The following is an 18,221-nucleotide window of genomic DNA, read 5'->3' as shown; positions in this document are numbered from 1 at the left end:
GAAGGAGATTCACGTGGTGGAATGACAAAGCTGAAGCAGACAAACCAGTTTCAAATCAAAAATCTACAAATGAATTGACAATTGAAGGTAAGAAAATAAAGACTAACAACAAAGATATAAACACAAACAATGGTTTCAATGAACAAATACGTGATTCAACTTACAGGGGAATGAATTAATAAACTAATGACTAAAACGATTTAATACATCTATTGCAATTTTTTTTTTTCTTCTGTCTAGTGCTGTCCAAATTAATAACCTTACAGCTATGTCTGGCACAAATTCATTTTATTACGTATTGTCCCTGGCCGGTAAACAAGCAAAATAAAATAAGACAAACCTATTTCAAACTCGTCATCATCGGTTAGGACAGTGGCGTTGGCGACAGGAGGGGGCGGCTGACATGTTCTCAGCTGGTATGCTGTTGGGGAGAGGACAAACGCTGAAATCTGCAACAGAGTGTGTACGTGCACTCGAGACAGAGAGCGAGAGATATAGAAACTGAGTGTCTGTGTTTTTTTTATATGACTGCAGCACTTTTTTTTTTTTATTTTCCTATCATACTAAAACTTGATTATATCATAAATTGCCACCCATCAACGTTCATGATCATCAAAAACCAATCACTAATTTAGCTGAGATGAGGGACATTTTATTATTAATCAACGTCTTTTTCGAAGGGGCGTTTTAATATTGCAGATGTAAAATAGGCATAAGAAGGCATTCATCATTTATCATTACACAGAACTGGAAGCAATACCATGTAGCAAAATGGGAAAGGCCAAATAATGACTCCTAAAAAAAAAAGGGAATATTAAAGGCGTTCCAATATAGAAACACAGGGACGATCTCCCTCTGTTCTTTTGTGATCTTTATTACGACAGCGGGGTCCCTGCAATGTGGAGAACTGAAGATCAAATGAATAAGGATCATTACAGCAGTGTGGGACAAGGTCTTTACTTAGCTGGTATCAAAGAGGAGGTTACCATAATAATGCAGTACAAAGAAGCCGCTGGTGCTAAAGTCACTGTGGAACTTGATGAGGATCTGATTGGCGGTGGTGGACACGCCCTCCTGAACAGAGTTGCCACTGAACTGACCAATTTGAGGCGAGGCCTGGTCGGGTCCATCCCTGCAAAGTGAGTTTAAGAGACACAAAGAGGTAGAGAAAGTGGGGGTGTTAAGGGTGAGGAGAAGAGAGAATGAGAGCAAATGATTTATGAATAAACACCAGTAATAAGTTGCTGGGATCAAAGAGCAGGTCTAGTTATCCCCAAGCAGTTTTGTGGACCCAGCAGTTATTCTGACGATCTAAGACAAAGTTTCACATTAATCAACAGTGTCAAAGTAGAAGTTGATTATATGCTAACTGATGAGGAGGTACTGAAACTTTTGCCCCCTCCAGTCATGTTACATATTGATGGGTTAGGGGGGAAAAAAAAAATCAATGACAGAAAATTCTGCAAAACTGTGCAAAATCCAAAACAGCTTTTGTGATGTCTATTTTCCTTTCAAAGTGTTTTTTTTTACTGTTAGCTGACACTGTTAATATTCTGTACATGTATGTACATAATTAGGCTGTATAGTTATCACTAGGCTTCAACCCCCACAACCATAAAAGGATAAGTGTGTTTAGGAAACGGCTGAATGGATGGTTATCACAAAATCATAAAGCTCTTAACTGAATACCATGAAACAGAATACCATGATGTATAAGGAATTGTAGCCCTGGGAATCAAAATTTAATTAAATCGTAATGACCTTTTAGATTTTCACCCTTATTGGAGAGTAGGGGGAGTAGTCTGCTATCTCTGAAGTGTGGATCTATCCATGTGAGTGTATACCCAGATCCATACATTACTGTTGCTACAGTATATAGCACTTTATTTCCAGTTCTAATGACATGTCAATACTCTGAAAATCAAACTTGATTTACACGAAATGTCATAGCTCCATCACAAAGATGTGACAGTGGTAATATGTTTCAAGTGTTTCAAGTCAGCCTTCAGGCAGCTATAAATTACAAAACAGATACAAGGATATGAGGCAAGGACAGTACCAGTCACTGAAATAGTTATTGGCATAATGCCAAGGGTGGGATGGGTGAGATGCTAGGCCCTGAATGTTGTCAGGCTGTCATGTCTGACGCATCTCTTAGACAGCATCCACATTCAGCAGTTGGGGCTGCAGCCCCAAGTAAAGGAATTTAAGTATCTATGGGCCTTGTTCCTAAATGTGTTAAAATGAAGAGTGGAAACTGACAAGTAACATAGTACTGAAATGTCAAGTTGAAAATGGAGCTAAGCCTGAAAGTTAAGTTCTTGATTTACAGATGCAAATAGCTGAAATGAGCTGCCTGTGCAGGTTGAGGTCAAAGAGTGAGAAGCCAGATATTTGGGAGGAGCCCGTAGTAGACCTGCTGCACCTCTGCTCCTCCTCAAAAGAGTCTGTTGAAGTAGCTCAGACATCTAATTAAGAAGCCTCCAGGATGCCTCCCTGTAGAGCCACTTCAGGCACGTCCAACTGGGAGGAGACCCCAGGGGCAGACCCAGAACACGCTAATGTATTCCAGCTGGCCTGGGAGGACCTCAGGATCCCCCAGGTAGAGCTTGAGGGAAATGGCTGAAAATGGATGAAAATACAGATGGAAATATCTGGTAATAGAGATTTGGCAACCTGTAAGATTGGTATTTTCTATGCTGTTTTTACTGAGGTATCTAAACCTGTTATTATCTCTAGCTCTGTTGGGTGTACTGAGAGTGATGTTACAATTCAGTGAGCAGAGCTAATTTATGGCAATATTGGATTTATAGGATTTTTGCATCTATGATTTCCAAATTGAAATTTTCAGGAAATCTATATATCATAAAATGTACTGTATTGCTAATGCAACATAAAACTACATTTACTGTGAACATTTTCTCCATATCACCCTTCCCAAGATGAATGGGTGGATGGCTGTGGGGTGATAATAGAACTTTCCATTAGCGGTGAAGCTATTTATGAAGCATGCATTAGTGTAGCTGCAAAACACAGAGGCGCTTCTGCTAATGAGTGCAGAGGAGAACTTTCAAACCTTTATAGGAACACTGTCATGGTCTTTAACTGGAGTAAGTTGCATAGTTAACAATTTTTAGGTGTAGCATGTGGGGACAGCCAGTTTCTACTTTTCTCAGAGGATTAAAAGAAAGTATCATGTGAGAAGAAAGTGCTTTTCTATTATATATATATATATATATATATATATATAAATGCTATTTCTGTGCAAGAGAACAGTATTTCAGGTAGCTCCAGACCTATTCACCTAAATGATGTACACTAGAGGCTTTTTTGTATGTGTATGTACCTTTAATATCTTATATATTAAAAAAGTCTTATTGTAGTTTCATTTCAGAGTAATCAGCAAAATGGGAAGCGGCAGTCAGGCAGGGAAATGAAATGTTGCCATCAGGGGACAGAATGTTTATGCGCTATTTCATTTGAAAACATTAGTGCCAGTGGCTCCCTCCTCCCATACAGTGGTGGATGTAAAAATTTAACATAGGGTGGTAAAGGGGTGGCAAGAGGTTTTGACAAGGTGGCATAGAAGGTCACGGTATGTGGGGATCTAAAAATAAAAATACAATTCTACTCCTGTAGGTAAATGGATTTAACAAAAAATCCACAAATATGTTTTATATGTATTCTTACATTATGTTATTTTGATACACATGTTCTTAATGATGGACATCGGGAACAAGATACCAGCATTCACATAATAAACTGTGCAGCTCTCACTGGCTCTGCACTAACCATCAGGTCATGTTTGACTAGTTTTTTTTTAGACAGCTAAAGGCGACAGTTGTCGTGCTGGGTAGCAAAATGTTTCACAGACATACAAAATCAACATTGAGTTTTCTTGCTGAAAAAGCTGGCAATATCAACACTTTTGCCCTTCTTTTTCATTTTCAGTCTGCACTGCACACCAGTCCAACTACTCTGACCTATTGTAGACAAGATGTGAAAGGATCTTTTGGTTAAAAGCCATCTATCACATTACCCAGTAGGAGTACGTGGTTAATAAATTACAATAAAACAATCAAATCAATCAGATGTAACGCTGAGTGATATTTAGACTAATTAATCCCCTCATGACTAATATATTCAGTCTGACAGTCAAGGAGGCAGCAGCCTGTTTGTGTGCAGACTCTGTGCTATTGAAGGGCAGCTATGTACTTGCTAATCAAATAAAAATAATAGATCTCCTTACATTGACTTGCAGATATCAGACTACAGTCCCCACAACCCACTCCCTAAACATGATGGATTCAAACATAACTTAACAGTGTTTGTTTAACACTGCAACGGTGCACCTGAAGCTTTTGATATCTACTACAATGGAGGCTCAGAATGACAAAGGCTCTTCCAGATCATGTCTTATGATGAACTTCGTTTTGCTAGCAAATTAAAGGACCACTTTGCTGATTTTCAATCTTACCTCTAGCTATCTGAATTAGGGATATAGTGTGAAAAATGCCTGCAGCTGTTGCCAATGTTCTCTGTGTCTCTGGAGAGCAGCTGCAAAATCTGTTCTGGCACCAGCGTCGTCATTTGACGTGTACAGTGATGTAGTTGGGGGCCATAGGAAGAACTATGGCTATTTCAGCTGCTTTGTTCTCTTCACTTGTATTGCAAACTAGCTACCAACAGTGAAAATGGCATCCCAAAACATTAGTGCAGAGGATGTTATGGACAAGGATACATTTTACAGTGTCTTGGCTGACTCGGATATTCAGCCATATTTATGCGAGTCAGAGTGGGTTTGGGGGTCGGGGGTTGGGGATTGAGCATCAGAAGCTTGCGCGTAATGCATCCTGTACACGAAGGCACTGCCGGCACAGCTCTGCAAGCAGGAAAACTCAGCTTTCTCAGTCAATACAGCACACACTGAGGAATTTTTATTGCTTCAGTTGACTACATTCACCATCAACACTGACTGGACATCCACATAAAACATGACGAAATTTCCCTTTAACCTCTGGCTAACGTTATCATTAATGACATGCTCTCAGTATTCAGTAATCAAGTTTAGCATACAGTACATACATTCATTACTAACTTTGTTTGAGCTAAATTGATTTGGTTGGTTAAACTTCACACAGAGAACCTCTGACTTGACTTTATCTCCAGATGCTGCAGCTCTAAGTTGCTGCGTGTGTTGTGTTGTTCTGTCTCGCTGTGACTGTGTGTCTGTGCGTGTTTGGCGCGGTGCTGTACCATCAGTTTTCAGGGACCAAAGTGAGCAATATGAATTATGGATTTTCTTTCTATTTCTTGCTTATTTCAGTGCTTTGGAAACTTTAAGAACACAGTGGTGACCGGAAAAAAAGTACATTTATTTTATAATTACAGTTTAAGGAGCTGGAAAACTGGGGGGACATCTGGGGGGACAAGTCCTACAGTATGGGGGGCAGCTGCTCCTTTTGCCCCCTCTCTAGATCTGTCCCTGCTCCCATTCTATGAATGGTAACCCCAGATGCTTGAAGGCATTTTCCTCCTCAGTCACCCATGAGAACAGCTCCATGACTGCCTGAGGCTCGCTATGCAACAGAGAGAACACCGAAAGATAAGGAGAGACAGATAACAGACAGCATAGTATAGTTTATTGTACTGTGCTGTACTCATCTGTCAAGAGCTGAAGTTTGCACTACTTCTACATACTGAAAATCCAAAGTCATTCAGAGCTGTTGTTTTTATGCTGATACAAGCGCTGATATGATTTTTTATGTAACACTCACAGGGAAGCTGGAGTTAAACATCTACCATAAGTTTAGTGAGTAGCAGAGGAGGGACACACAGTGACTCAGACTTTACTTCACTTTCTTTTATTTCATCACATACCAAAATCTATTCTGTTTTAGCAAGGGACTGAGAGGAAAGTTGTCAGGAAAAGAAAAATGAATTCACAGATGTCCAGGCAAAGGTCAATATACGATATTTGGATGTCTGTTGGCTCATCCGATGCAGGGTGTCACATCTAAAGCTGTGAGCAAAAGTTGTCCAACTGTCCTTTGGCCTTAACGTTTTGTCAACTGTTAAATCCATTGTGTACAGCTTTTGAGTTTGCTGTAGCAATGGTTAGGGAAATATTCACCCAAATACAGTATGTTATCCTGAAAATCTCATATACCCTCCAGTTTTTCCTTGAGTAAAGAAATAAAACTTTAACGAGAGTATATTTTGTGGCTCACGGCTTAGTATTATTTGGAAAAATCTGCGTCACTAGTTTGTAAAGCTTTAACAAACATCGCATATTAATTCAGAGAAACTGCTTCCCAACCACTGTCAACAGAACTTCTAATGCAGCCCTGTATACAGAAAACAGTGTTTGTTTGATGTGTGCCATAAGCTGATAATTGAGAGAATAATGCCATACTGAGAGAGAAATGAGAGCTTACCACACAGTGATGTAGTCGTAGATTGGCTCTGTATTGATAACAGAGAAATTGATGTAGATGCCATACCCAGGGGGTACTCTGACAGTCCACATGCAGTCCTGGAAGTGTGGATACTCGGCTGGGTGTCCAGGAGAGTAAATTGTGCCGTTCATGGATGTTATATTCCCACCACAGAGAGCTGGAGGGAGAGAAGGAAGTCAGGGAGGCTGAATAAAAATAGAAAGCCGCTCTTTGATTTACCTCAAGTCATAAAACTTTTATGGCTGTATCGCCACTAACTGTTGATAAAACAAACCATAACTGCATGTTATTGGGTTATCACTGAGATTTGGAGGGGGCAGTGCACCTGTTAGACACAACTGGAGGGGATAGTTACTGGTTGGCATGAACTTGATGACACTGAGTAGTTCTGACACTAAAACTCCCCAGTCACACCCCTTCAGAGGGAATCTGTTAAAATTTGACTTTGAACTGGAAGTCAAAGCCAAAGCTCTGCCCTCGAGATCAAATAAGGACTGTAAACTCGACAAGGACAATATGGAGTGTACGGAGCAAAACAAAACTATTCACCAGTTTCTCTGAAAAATACCAAACTGTTGTAGACTTTAAAAGTTACTTGTATGTTACTCCCTCATTTAATAGATGAAGGGGAAGCCATAATTTATCATACCTGAGCAACATCTGAGGAGTCTCCTTGAAATTTATAACAGACACAGGCTTAATCTGCTTCATGATAAAGACTTGTAAATGCTCCATATATCATTATAATGAGTTGTATCAGTTTATAGTTCAGTACAGTGATGCTGCGTTGGTGGTAAAAGTGAGTCAGATGCTTTAGTGTGCAACATTAAAGGACATGACTATAAGCAGACTGAACAACCTATAGTATTTTCTTCTATTCAAAATAATTTCAAACACCTTATTTTTAGTGGGTAATGATGATGCAAAAACATCCCTTTCTTTACTTTAGTCAGCTTCTCAGAGAGTAGTATGACTTTCCAAAGATTTGTTAGTACACATTATTGAAATTATTTTTCTGCTGGGTTTGGGAAAACAGTGAGAGCATATGAAAGAAAAAAACATGTCATGACAGATAAATATAATGTGTTGATACTGTTAATTGTAGCTTATTTAAACAACAGTTAGGTATTAATACGATAAGGCAATAGTAAGAGATGTTCAGTGCCTCTTTTTCACATTTCTTCAGAGAAATCTACACATGAACAACACTGGCTGGAAAAAAATTGTGTTTATAAAAGATGAAAGTCAGTCACCTTCACAGCGAGGTATGGGGTGATTCCAGTTTCTGCTGATTCCATGTAGACATGTGAGAGAAGGGTCTCCGAGCAGGGTGTAACCCGACAGGCATTCAAAAGAAATGGTCATCCCCACGCTGTAGTCCTGACCAATCACTATGCCATTCCGAAATGGCCGTGGGTCTGGACACCTCTGTAGCTCGTATGCTGTTAAAAAAAAAAAAAACAAATCCGCACACAGCAACAGACGTTTACTAGATATAGTCTCCAAACAGATAATAAAATCTATGGTGACCTCAACAAAACAAAGCCTGGCTTATGAGCTGCTAAGAGCTGCTTATCTTCATCCCTGGTAACATCTAATCACCAATAATTGGCAATGTTGAAAACCTCAGAACTCCAACATTGATGATTTCACTTTTCTCAAAGTTTATCCAGTTTATTAAATACCTGCAGCCATCCCCCCGCAGAGAGACGCTGTGTGCATTTACGAGGCACGAGGCACAGCAGCGTAACTTCACTGATTATTTACAGTTAATCTCCAGACACGTTGACACAATCGGTCGGGATCTAATGGTAATTAATGTTCTGTGTTCTTCTACACATTTAAAAGGTCAGCTGTTACAAACACACAGTCCAGGTTCATGCGGTGAAATTGTTTGGAGCAAAGCAGCTGATCTCCTGATAAGTCCCGAGCTCGAGCAGAGCTGTCTAAAAAAATTTATTTCAGAGGCAGAAAAAGTTTAACTCTGTTTCCCCTTGAGAGTTTTCTCTGTCCTGTCAAGTTTATAACTACAGTTTTTAGTTTTACTGCTTGAATGTCCCACAATACTTGCCGCAGTGACATTACTGCACGCATGGAAACGTTTACAATAACTGGAAGCAGCCTCTCTAATCTTTAAAGTAAATCGTTGAAGAAAACACTTGTACATTGAGTGTCTGTCGGACACGCCTGGTTATTTTCCCCACTCCATTATCTTTACGTGCAGGGTCTGTTTTTGCCGGACCGGCTCGCACATGACAGAAAAAAATAAATCATTGCAACAACACAAATAAACCTATAGGTTTCCAGCCAGCTGGAAGCGGGGCTGCTGCACCTTGGGGTGGGGGGTGCTGCAGCGACCTCCACACCCCTACTTCCTGTGTCTATGTATGGTGGTTCAAGCCCTTTCTAAAGCTGGACAAACTTTTCTTTCTTCCTAAAGTAAAGTTAACATTTTTGAAACACAAGGTTTTTGTGCAATAACAGCAATTTCATATTGTGTGTACATTACTGAAAGTCTTTTTCCACATGGGCTTTAACACAAAAAATACCCCACTGACATAACCAACAACATTACTATTCAAGGATGTGTGCTATTGAACGTCTCAGCGGAGGTCAGCATTGATTTTTGTTTCTTTATTCTTTAACCTTTTATAATTGTACAACCTCAATGAAAGTGTCTACTTTGCTGGACTAATCTTTGTCCCTGGCCTCTATCTAACCTGACGGATGGTCTTTTAAGAGTTCTATTGGCAAACTATTCAATCCTCTTTCAGTTTGCAACTACTGCTATGATAACACCCCATTTTTACTTTACCACAAAGACCAATTTGCTCGTCACCTTGGTAGACAATGTGGAAGCCCGGCTTGTTCTGGGAGTAGTCGCTGTGGAAGAAGAGAGTGGTCTCATGGGTGGTGCTAAAGAGAGAGTTGGGCACCATGGACCCACTGAACCGATCAATCACGGTTCCTGTTTCGAGGCTCCCACTGCGCACCTCCAGATAGTCATGAACAGGCTCTGTGGAGAAGTTCAGAAACTGCAGATGGATGCCTAGAAAAAAAAGCAAAGGTTAATGTAGGAGACAAACTAAGAAAATATGAATTAAGTCTGAATGTGAATGTGTGTTTTCCTTTCAAGTACTGTAATTACTGGAGCTAGCAGGCTCTTTTCTAACACAGTGAGGAGAAGAGAGGAGAGGAGAGGAGAAGACTGAACAAGGCAGAAGAAAGCAGCATAGAAGACATCAGAGCTAGCACGAAAAAAAGAGAGGAGAGGAAGAGAAGAAGAAAGGAAAGATGGGGGGGGGGGGGGGGGGGGGATGACAGACCGAAGCCAATGGGAAGTTGAACTCTCCAGCTGCAGTCCAGGCTGCTCTGGTAATTCCCTGGGAAGCCTGGGCTGAGGATGACACTGCTGAAGTCTGTCATGGAGCCGCCACACTGAGCTGAGGGAGACCAACCAAGGAGAAAGAACGTGTCACTTCTCCACAGAACGGCTCATTGGGAAAACAAAGAAAAACAATGACGGGGGGGTGGGGGGGGGGTGGGGGGGGGGGGTGAATATGGAGGGAGGCATTGTGTCTGTGCGTGCTTCAGTACATTAATAGTTGTACAGTATGTGTCCAAAAAGGAGAATGAATGGTCGTACTGTTTAGGTGTGCATTTGCCACCTGCGCTCATAAGCTTGTGCTACAAAAAGGTGCTGTGACTGTCCTTTATGAGTGTGTGACTGGAGGGGGGGTGGGGCCTGGGAGGGGAGCTTGTTTCTCTGTTTTTGAGCATGTCTGTGACTTGTGCTTGTACATCTCTGCTTGACTGTGTGGATTATGCTCCATAAGGACATTTGTGAAAAGATAACAGACTCCGATACGTTCCTTGTTTGGTGGTGCTTTAAATTAAAATAAATGAGGGAGTCAATATACAATACAGCGCCACAGTTTTGCTCAGCAGTGGTGTTGATTACTTCACCCTCCCCCTGCAACACCTCCCCTCTCTTCTTTTGACACATCAGAGAACACTTCAGCTTGCTGTGAAGGTTACACTCATCTTCCTCTCCTGTGGCACATACCCCTGCGCTTACATAAACACCCAGGTGTAATGCAATTACAGCCACAGGAGGAATCAATGTAAACTTCAAGCTACATCATTCCTCTTTCCCATCCCAACCCCAACAGGCTCATTTATGTGGCAAATGGTTGAAAGCACAAGGTGTATTGCTACCATTTCTTTAGGGACTATCAACCTAGGCCAGAATAAGACAAAAACTATCCCGGGATTTAATTGTGCCCCTGGTGGGAGAAACCAGCTTGACCTGTTTGTCTATCAAATGAAAGAGAAGAGGAAAGGAAAGGTGCTTATGAGGATGTTACACTGTTTGTTCAGGGGCATGCAACCACTTTGATGTGAGTTTATCGGCAGCCAAGTGAATACAGATCCCAGGGTGTTGGGGTGAGTGTATGTACTGTAAATGAGCGAGGAGATGAGCTAACGAGTGGATACACGCATCCGAGAACAAGCCTGTCAACAGTAGAGCTTGGAGTTATGTCTGCAGTGAACTGTGAAAACCACAGGGACACAACATTTACATGAAGAGCATAGTGCATGCGTAGTTGCGTGTGCAAGCATGCATTTCTGTCTGTGTGTTTATTTGCACTTTAAGAGTGTGTTCACATTAGTGTGTGTGTGTGCGTGTGTGATTGTGCACATGTGTAATTTGGGGGCAACCAAAAAGTGAGGCGTAGAAAGAGGAAGTGGGGCCATTCCTTAGTAATGTCTGGGATCTATCACTGTGGCAATCAACAAACAGAGGAAGTGTCCGGGGGGACTAGAGACTCTCATCAGGGGTATCAGAAATCAAACAACACACCAGGATGGTGCAATGCCTTATTGATTTTCAACTAAAGGGGAAAGCAGAAAATTCATATCTTCAACCACCCCCCCCCCCCGCACCCCAAGCCCTCCACTCCCACCCATCATTCCCTCCCCTGATCTTACAATGAAATTGTTGCTTTACCAAATATAATAACAAGTCGTCTGTGAGGCCATAGATCTATTGTGTGGCTGTGTATGAATAAAATATTGATATGGGAGAAATATACAATATGGAGAAGAAAAGATAAGGATGGAAAAAGTCAACTAGAAAAGGTGAATGACAAAATACAAAAGGATGAGACAGAGTTTGTGATTGATGCTATAAATATGGCTTTGTTATCTACAATATCACCTCCTTGAAACCCCAAAACACTGAAAATGTCAGACTGTATAAAATAATACTTTACCTAAACACAGCGGTACGGGGTAGTTCCATCTTCTGACAGGACCAGGCATACATGTAATATATGCATTGCCCTGTTCGGGAAAACAAACAAAAACAATATATTCACCACCTCCGAAATAGTGTCCAATAACAAAAGAAAAGAAACACTAAGAGATCAAAATGATAGGTGCTTGCTACAGATTTGATCTGTCCTGTGGATCCTTGGAATTAGTTAACACTCATATTGTTGGATTTCTCAAAATCCTCTTCTCGAGACCTTGTGTGTAAATATTTGATGGTATCAAGAGTAGAAGAGGGATCTCTTGTTGCTAGTTGGGCAGTAAGAGCACAGCCTGGGTTTTGACAAACATCCTGGTAGATAAAAAAATAATCTAAAAATTGATGAATATGACACATTAATACTCTAAAATATTCATAGTGCTGTTGTTGTTTTAATCCATTCAAATGTTCATGCAGTCTGGAAGTTTTCTGCTGCCAACGTGCCTCTAAAATACATATACACATGTACATTCTCCTGCCAGCACATACACTTATGTCAAACCTGAAGACATACACCCTTGGACATCTATCAAAGCACGCACACATATGTACAGTTGTACTACAGACACACACACACACCCACACACACAGATACCTGAACTCAGAAATTCCTATCCATACTTGTGCTTTTGATCCTACAGTACAATGGCCTCTAGTCTATTTCTAGTGTTCAGAAACTCAGCCTGAACGTTGGACGCTGCTGGTTGGTCCAGAGAGAATGTGAAACGTAGTGAATGCCCGAGCTGGGAAGAAAAATCGGTGAGGGATTAGTGAGGCGACTGTTAACACAATCCATCGCCTATGGCCTTGGAAGGTTCTACAGCTACAGAATCTACTCGGGAAGGATTGGAAGAAGTTAAAGCTGCTTTGTAACACACATATACACACACGCACAAACACAACAGACATGTATATCTAGGCAAGTACACACACTTGCAAATAAAGACGCAAGCATAAATACATGAATGGTTACCCCATACACACTTGTGTATTCACAAATACACATTTTTTCCTTCTCTCTCTCTCTATCTCTCCCTCTCTCTCTCTCTCACACACACACACAAATGTCATCGAAAAACTACTTAGTAACGCTGCCTTGACAGATTCATCCTTTGGGGTATTCCCTTGAAATTGTCACTCCAGGCAGGTAGATATGATTCACTTATCATACCCCTAAGAGAGCTGGATTTCTGCTTTACCAGCACTGTATGCTTTCACCTACCTGTAGAGAGAAGCCTTGATCGCACTGGAAGGACACCATGTCACCCACGGTGTAGCGGTCGCCCACTTTTTGTCCATTACTGGGGGGCAGCGGCTCTGGGCACGAATCCAAACCTATTGCTTGGGACAGAGTCACAACACACGAGTGCAGACAGCGATCATTCTTCTGCACGATATGGCCACAATCAAGACCTGCAACTGCTCAGTGCATTTTGATACGTTGTTTCATGGTTGAGCATCCATTGTGTGTTCAATGCCAACATTTACATTTAATCACCGATACCTATGGAGAAAAGTGTATAATTAAATTAAAACCAAACGTTTTAACATGTAATTACACAGTGCCTCATTTTAATGTGCTTGTAATTGCATAATAATTGAGTTAGACGTCTTTTTTTTTTTTTTTCCTTTCCTTCTTCCCTCATCACAACGTTGAGAAACTGGGACAAGTCACAAAGCTATTCTACTGGTGGCTGTAATCACAAAATCCTTCCGACTGTGATCTGAAGCAATCACTGTGAAATTACAAAGCAATCCCTGAAGTATTACTTGATAGAAGCATTGAGCTCTATTGGAACAAAGTGATTACAGCGCCACTTGCCAGGTACTGAGAGGCCTGATATTGTGTTTTAATGGCTTAGAAGCAATGGTGATCCCAGCTTTGGGCTATATTAATGTAGTGTATTTGAGGTAAATTGAAGCTATATTCACTTTAGTAGAAAAAAAAAAATTATAGAAATGTAGCCGAACTGATATTTGTCCTAGAGGCAGATAACAGATCTGCAGGCAAAGAAAAGAGAGAAGAATACATCTCACATTAACTTCATCACACATGAACCCATTATGCTGTTCCTCAGTGAAAAGTAGCATTGAAAAAAACTTATTTTATAACTTTCTCAACTGACACAAATCATCTGTCAGTAGGTTGTTTGAGTGCTTATTTGGATGCATAAAATATGCTGCTGTACTGCTGCAGGGGTAATACATGAGAAATGAGGGAAAGGAGACCTTTGTAATAACTATGAATAGCTCATACACATAGCGACAGACATCTTCTCATTGATGCATAACTAGTGAGCAGGTTGTAAGGTGAGAGGAAGTGGGAAGGGGGATATTCGAGCAGCAACACAAAAAAATACCGATGTAGAGAACACATACACAAACCACTCAAAAAAGAAAAATAAGACACGAATGTACAAACACTCTCACAGAAGCCCACTCCAAGAGTTAACAGGTCCAAACAAGTAGGTGGGTGGACAAATGTAAACATGGCAGCAGGAATGGCAACAGAAGATACAGAACAATTTATAAAGTGGTCAATCTATATAGTGGAGAGAAGCATCCTCTGAAAGGTAGAGAGGATATTTGAGTAGGAGGAGACAGTGACCTCAGAGGCGTGGAGCAGGAAGCAATATGAGAGTAGCCAGAGATACAACGACTAAAGAACGACTACGAGGGGAGTGGGTGGATACCGTACCTGTAAAGTTTTATTATGCGTGGGTTTAAATAAAAGTACCAAAAATTGATTTTAAGGAGATTTGGTGACACAATTCATGAGAGCAGTGCTTGCTGCTATAGAGACTGCTACAAGGTAAGTTTGATATCAAAGCGTAATCAGCTTTCTCCTCATATTGTCCTGTGAAACTAGCAAACTGTTATAAAGCTGTGCATTCTCATTTACTTCAAATGTGTTTCAAATAGTAAAAAATACCTCAGGGCAATAATATAGGATTGGTGAAATATTGTAATACAGAATGCTCTGACAAGTTTTCACTTATAACAGCTAAATAAAATTTTGAAATTGTACTTTACAACATGTTAACATCGAATGGCTATAATAAATACTTGAACAATCTCATTGTGATATCGTATAGCTATCAGTGTGCAAAACAAACACACAAACACACATCTTTCTTGTCCAGCTGCTGACGCTGTGACTTGGTATGGTGGCTCACATCGTCATAAAAGGAACTGCTTCTATTATACACAGGAACAAAACAATGTGTGTGTATCCGTGTATTCATACACATCACATGCAGCATAGAAGAAATATACTTAGTAAGTTTTCATACAACAAGGTCATAGATTGTCTGCCTTTAACAAAACCCAAGTCAAGTAAAACACTTGAGAACATATTGAAGCCTGCATTTATCAGTCATACAAAACAGACATAGTAAGGGTCCCGTTTCTACAGCCAGAGGCCGTGTACCAGATCTTAACCGGGCAAAAATAGACCTTTGTGCTTTGGTCAGGTTAAGAGTGGGTGCTCATGAACAGACGGCACTGGTTCCCATTGCACTCCAGATGGGTTGTAGTCAAACTGTCACAATACACATTTTGGCAGGGATTGTTGTCACCCTGCTGTGAGAGGGTCAATGTCCTCTGTTCCTGAGTGTGCAATCATGTCTGGAAGGAGTCCCGTCCTTATCAAACACATTTGATGTTTTCAACAGGACGCCTTGCTGATTGTGTCTAACCAAGGAAATTTTAGTAATGAATGTCATCAAAATGTATCTGCTCATATTTTCAGTTTAGCATATGAATTTACATAAATTGGATTATTATTATCTAAATTTAAAGTTTAGTGTTCAAAAAGATAGTAATATAAAAAAATAAAGAGAGATAATGAAGTTATTCATGCAGAAGCATTCAGGTCACACTGTCATTTAATAGCTAATGCTATTTTATCTGAGATCAACATTATTATATTACTTATCAAAATATACACTGTGATGATTATTATCATATTAAGATCATGAATACCATTTGTCATCTTCCTCATGTTGATAATTCCAATCCTTAATCATCAATTACAATTTTGCTACTTTCATACATAAAACAAAACAACCAGTCTAATCAGTTTGACAACCAGGTGATCTGCACCTTTATCGTCTAATCTTAATATACTTGATTTTACCATCATGACATTTATATTATTAATCAATAACAGACTAACACAGGCTTCTAATTCCTGAAACTGGGCACAAGTGCACATGTGTAAGTACGTAATTTTTGACACTCTGGTGACACAAAAAGAGGCACAAAAAATATTCTGGCGCAGTGCAGCACAACGTGAAAAAAAAGATACTGAAGCAGGATGAATAAACAGTTAGTAGGAATACAGTATCTGCAGGTGGAGTCACTGTGTTATTCAATAATCATCAGTCACATAAGCATCAATCATCCTTTTAATATCAGTGAGTCAGAAGGAGAGGTATGTGAACTGAGTATCCTGTGTGTCTAGCTTTAAGTCTGGTATCTGGTGTGTATAAACACACAGAAAATCATGTTCCTGTTTTCTTAAATCTCAGTGTTGTGTCACATTTATCTGAAATCTAAAATCAGATAAAATAATTAAGATACACACACTGTTGAACCTGCGCAGTTAAAACATACATATTTTTCCTGTTGCTGATATCCACAAGTATTTAATCAACCGAATTGGAAGGACCTTATACATTCTTCGTTTGTGGGTGGCATCATTAGTAATGAATGATGAGTGAAGTAATGACTTATTAATTTAGCCCAGTAATCTTCCTTTAATGCATTAATACAAATTATATGTTAATGTACATTTCCATCTGTATAAGAAAAACGTTTATCAGAGTGAAGGAAGCAATTATTTGTGGAGAGGTCTGTGTGTACACCCCTGCCAACTACAGCCACGAAAAACTGCTGCTTGTGCTTGCCTTTGTGAAAAAGTGTGGTCTGAGCAAGCAGAAACGGGAGTGCAATTTAATGACAAAATGCAGACCAAATGGCACTCTGCCTCCTGACATGTATAAACACAACTTTAATTTAGCCACTCCCTGGTGCACGCTGGTTTGTTTGGAGCCTGGAACTGACAAATAAGCGTCAGCGCAGATAAAATGACTTGTGTCCAGATTTAAGTTGCACTAAGACTGGACTACTGGACATAATGACACACATAATACAAAGACCACGGAATATGTAGTCGTTAGTCATGTAGTCATATATGTGGGAGAAATAATTGTGAGATAATACTAAACTCAATTACAAGTACTTCTTTCCTAAAGCAGACAATATAGATGTAAAGGTGCAGCTATGATAAATTGGGCCAATATATATGATAATAATTCACCTGAAAGGTACAAATACTAACAGGAAGATTCTAACTGTAGTGATCTTAGCATTTAAAGTAAACTGCAATGACCATATGCAGTACTATAATGTTATGTGTGTGATGTGAAAGAAATTAGACATTTAGTGAAAAAACAACAGTTTTGATAGATTTTGGGGCAGACTCAAAGGATGCATTTTTTTCTCGGTTTGTTGAGAATTAATTCATTTGGTTGTCACAGTTGGTCCGTGTAGCTTATCTGGAAATAATACAGGCCTCTGCAGACTACGGTCATTGAAAAACAATGAAAACTGTATTTGGAATACAAACCACCATATTGCCTGTGAGAACATGCCAATTTTGTTTTCAACTATAGTATGCTGTCAGCCTTAGGAGAGCTGGTTAAAGCGCTTGGCTCTGAAGAAGTTGTAGTGACGGGTGGTACACAGGATTTCTATGAGTCTCAGCGGACTGCAACAATCACCCAAAGGAAACATTTTAAAACAGATGGTTGGCTGGATGGGTCTGTGCCAATCCCTGATGCCTTTTTCTTCCCACTGTACTGAGCATTCAGAGCATTAATTTGAAGCTAAAAACTGGAGTGTGTAAAGAATAAATGGGCCCTTCAAGCCAAACACAGGCTGGAAATAAGACACAAAGATACAACCAACTAGAGGACAGAATAGAGAATATACAGAAGACATTTCTGTAATTTTTCTAAAATAAATAAGAACTCTACAATAGATGGTAGATAGGAACATCAAAAAATGGGAAACAACACATTAAAAACACAGAAATAAATAATGAGTAATTCCATAGAGAAGCAACATGGCTTGATCAAACACAAATGTTTGCCAATATGCAGGCAGAAGAACCATATGGCAGGCATGCTAACAAATATGAATGGCAAAAGGAAAAGTAGAAAGGTTTTTAACTAGAGCCTGGTTTACACAAAGCATCAGGGAATGAACTTTACCAGGGCAGCAGTGGCAAAGTGTGAGACGGACAAAGAGGAAAGAGCTGACTGTGAGACATGGCAGTGAAGTGATTCTCAGCAGTAGGTAGTGGTAGGGGAAGCAAGAAGACGGTGTTGTGGAAACGGAGCACTGACTGCGAGAGACATGACTGTGAAGTCATTCTCAACAGT

General features: G+C 40.1%; 1 protein-coding gene across 7 annotated transcripts in view; it reads right to left on the bottom strand.

Moving 5' to 3' along the window:
• The window catches only part of LOC122986830 (CUB and sushi domain-containing protein 3-like), a 235,381-nt gene that overhangs the window by 80,443 nt on the left and 136,717 nt on the right, over positions 1 to 18,221 (bottom strand). For 6 of the 7 annotated variants that reach the window (XM_044358248.1, XM_044358251.1, XM_044358250.1 and 3 more), the window contains 8 exons: positions 12,995 to 13,113; positions 11,735 to 11,804; positions 9,785 to 9,901; positions 9,298 to 9,507; positions 7,712 to 7,900; positions 6,438 to 6,615; positions 987 to 1,132; positions 341 to 421 (listed from right to left, as the gene is read on the bottom strand). In XM_044358248.1, coding sequence (XP_044214183.1) covers positions 341 to 421; positions 987 to 1,132; positions 6,438 to 6,615; positions 7,712 to 7,900; positions 9,298 to 9,507; positions 9,785 to 9,901; positions 11,735 to 11,804; positions 12,995 to 13,113 — 1,110 coding nt within the window. The remainder of the gene's footprint in view (positions 1 to 340; positions 422 to 986; positions 1,133 to 6,437; positions 6,616 to 7,711; positions 7,901 to 9,297; positions 9,508 to 9,784; positions 9,902 to 11,734; positions 11,805 to 12,994; positions 13,114 to 18,221) is intronic. The other variant, XM_044358249.1, reaches the window with a different exon arrangement.

The sequence above is a fragment of the Thunnus albacares genome, chromosome 8 (assembly GCF_914725855.1).
Source record: "Thunnus albacares chromosome 8, fThuAlb1.1, whole genome shotgun sequence".
Lineage (NCBI taxonomy): Eukaryota > Metazoa > Chordata > Actinopteri > Scombriformes > Scombridae > Thunnus > Thunnus albacares.
Note: the sequence above shows the minus strand (reverse complement) of the source record. Positions and strands in the feature narration are given on the sequence as shown.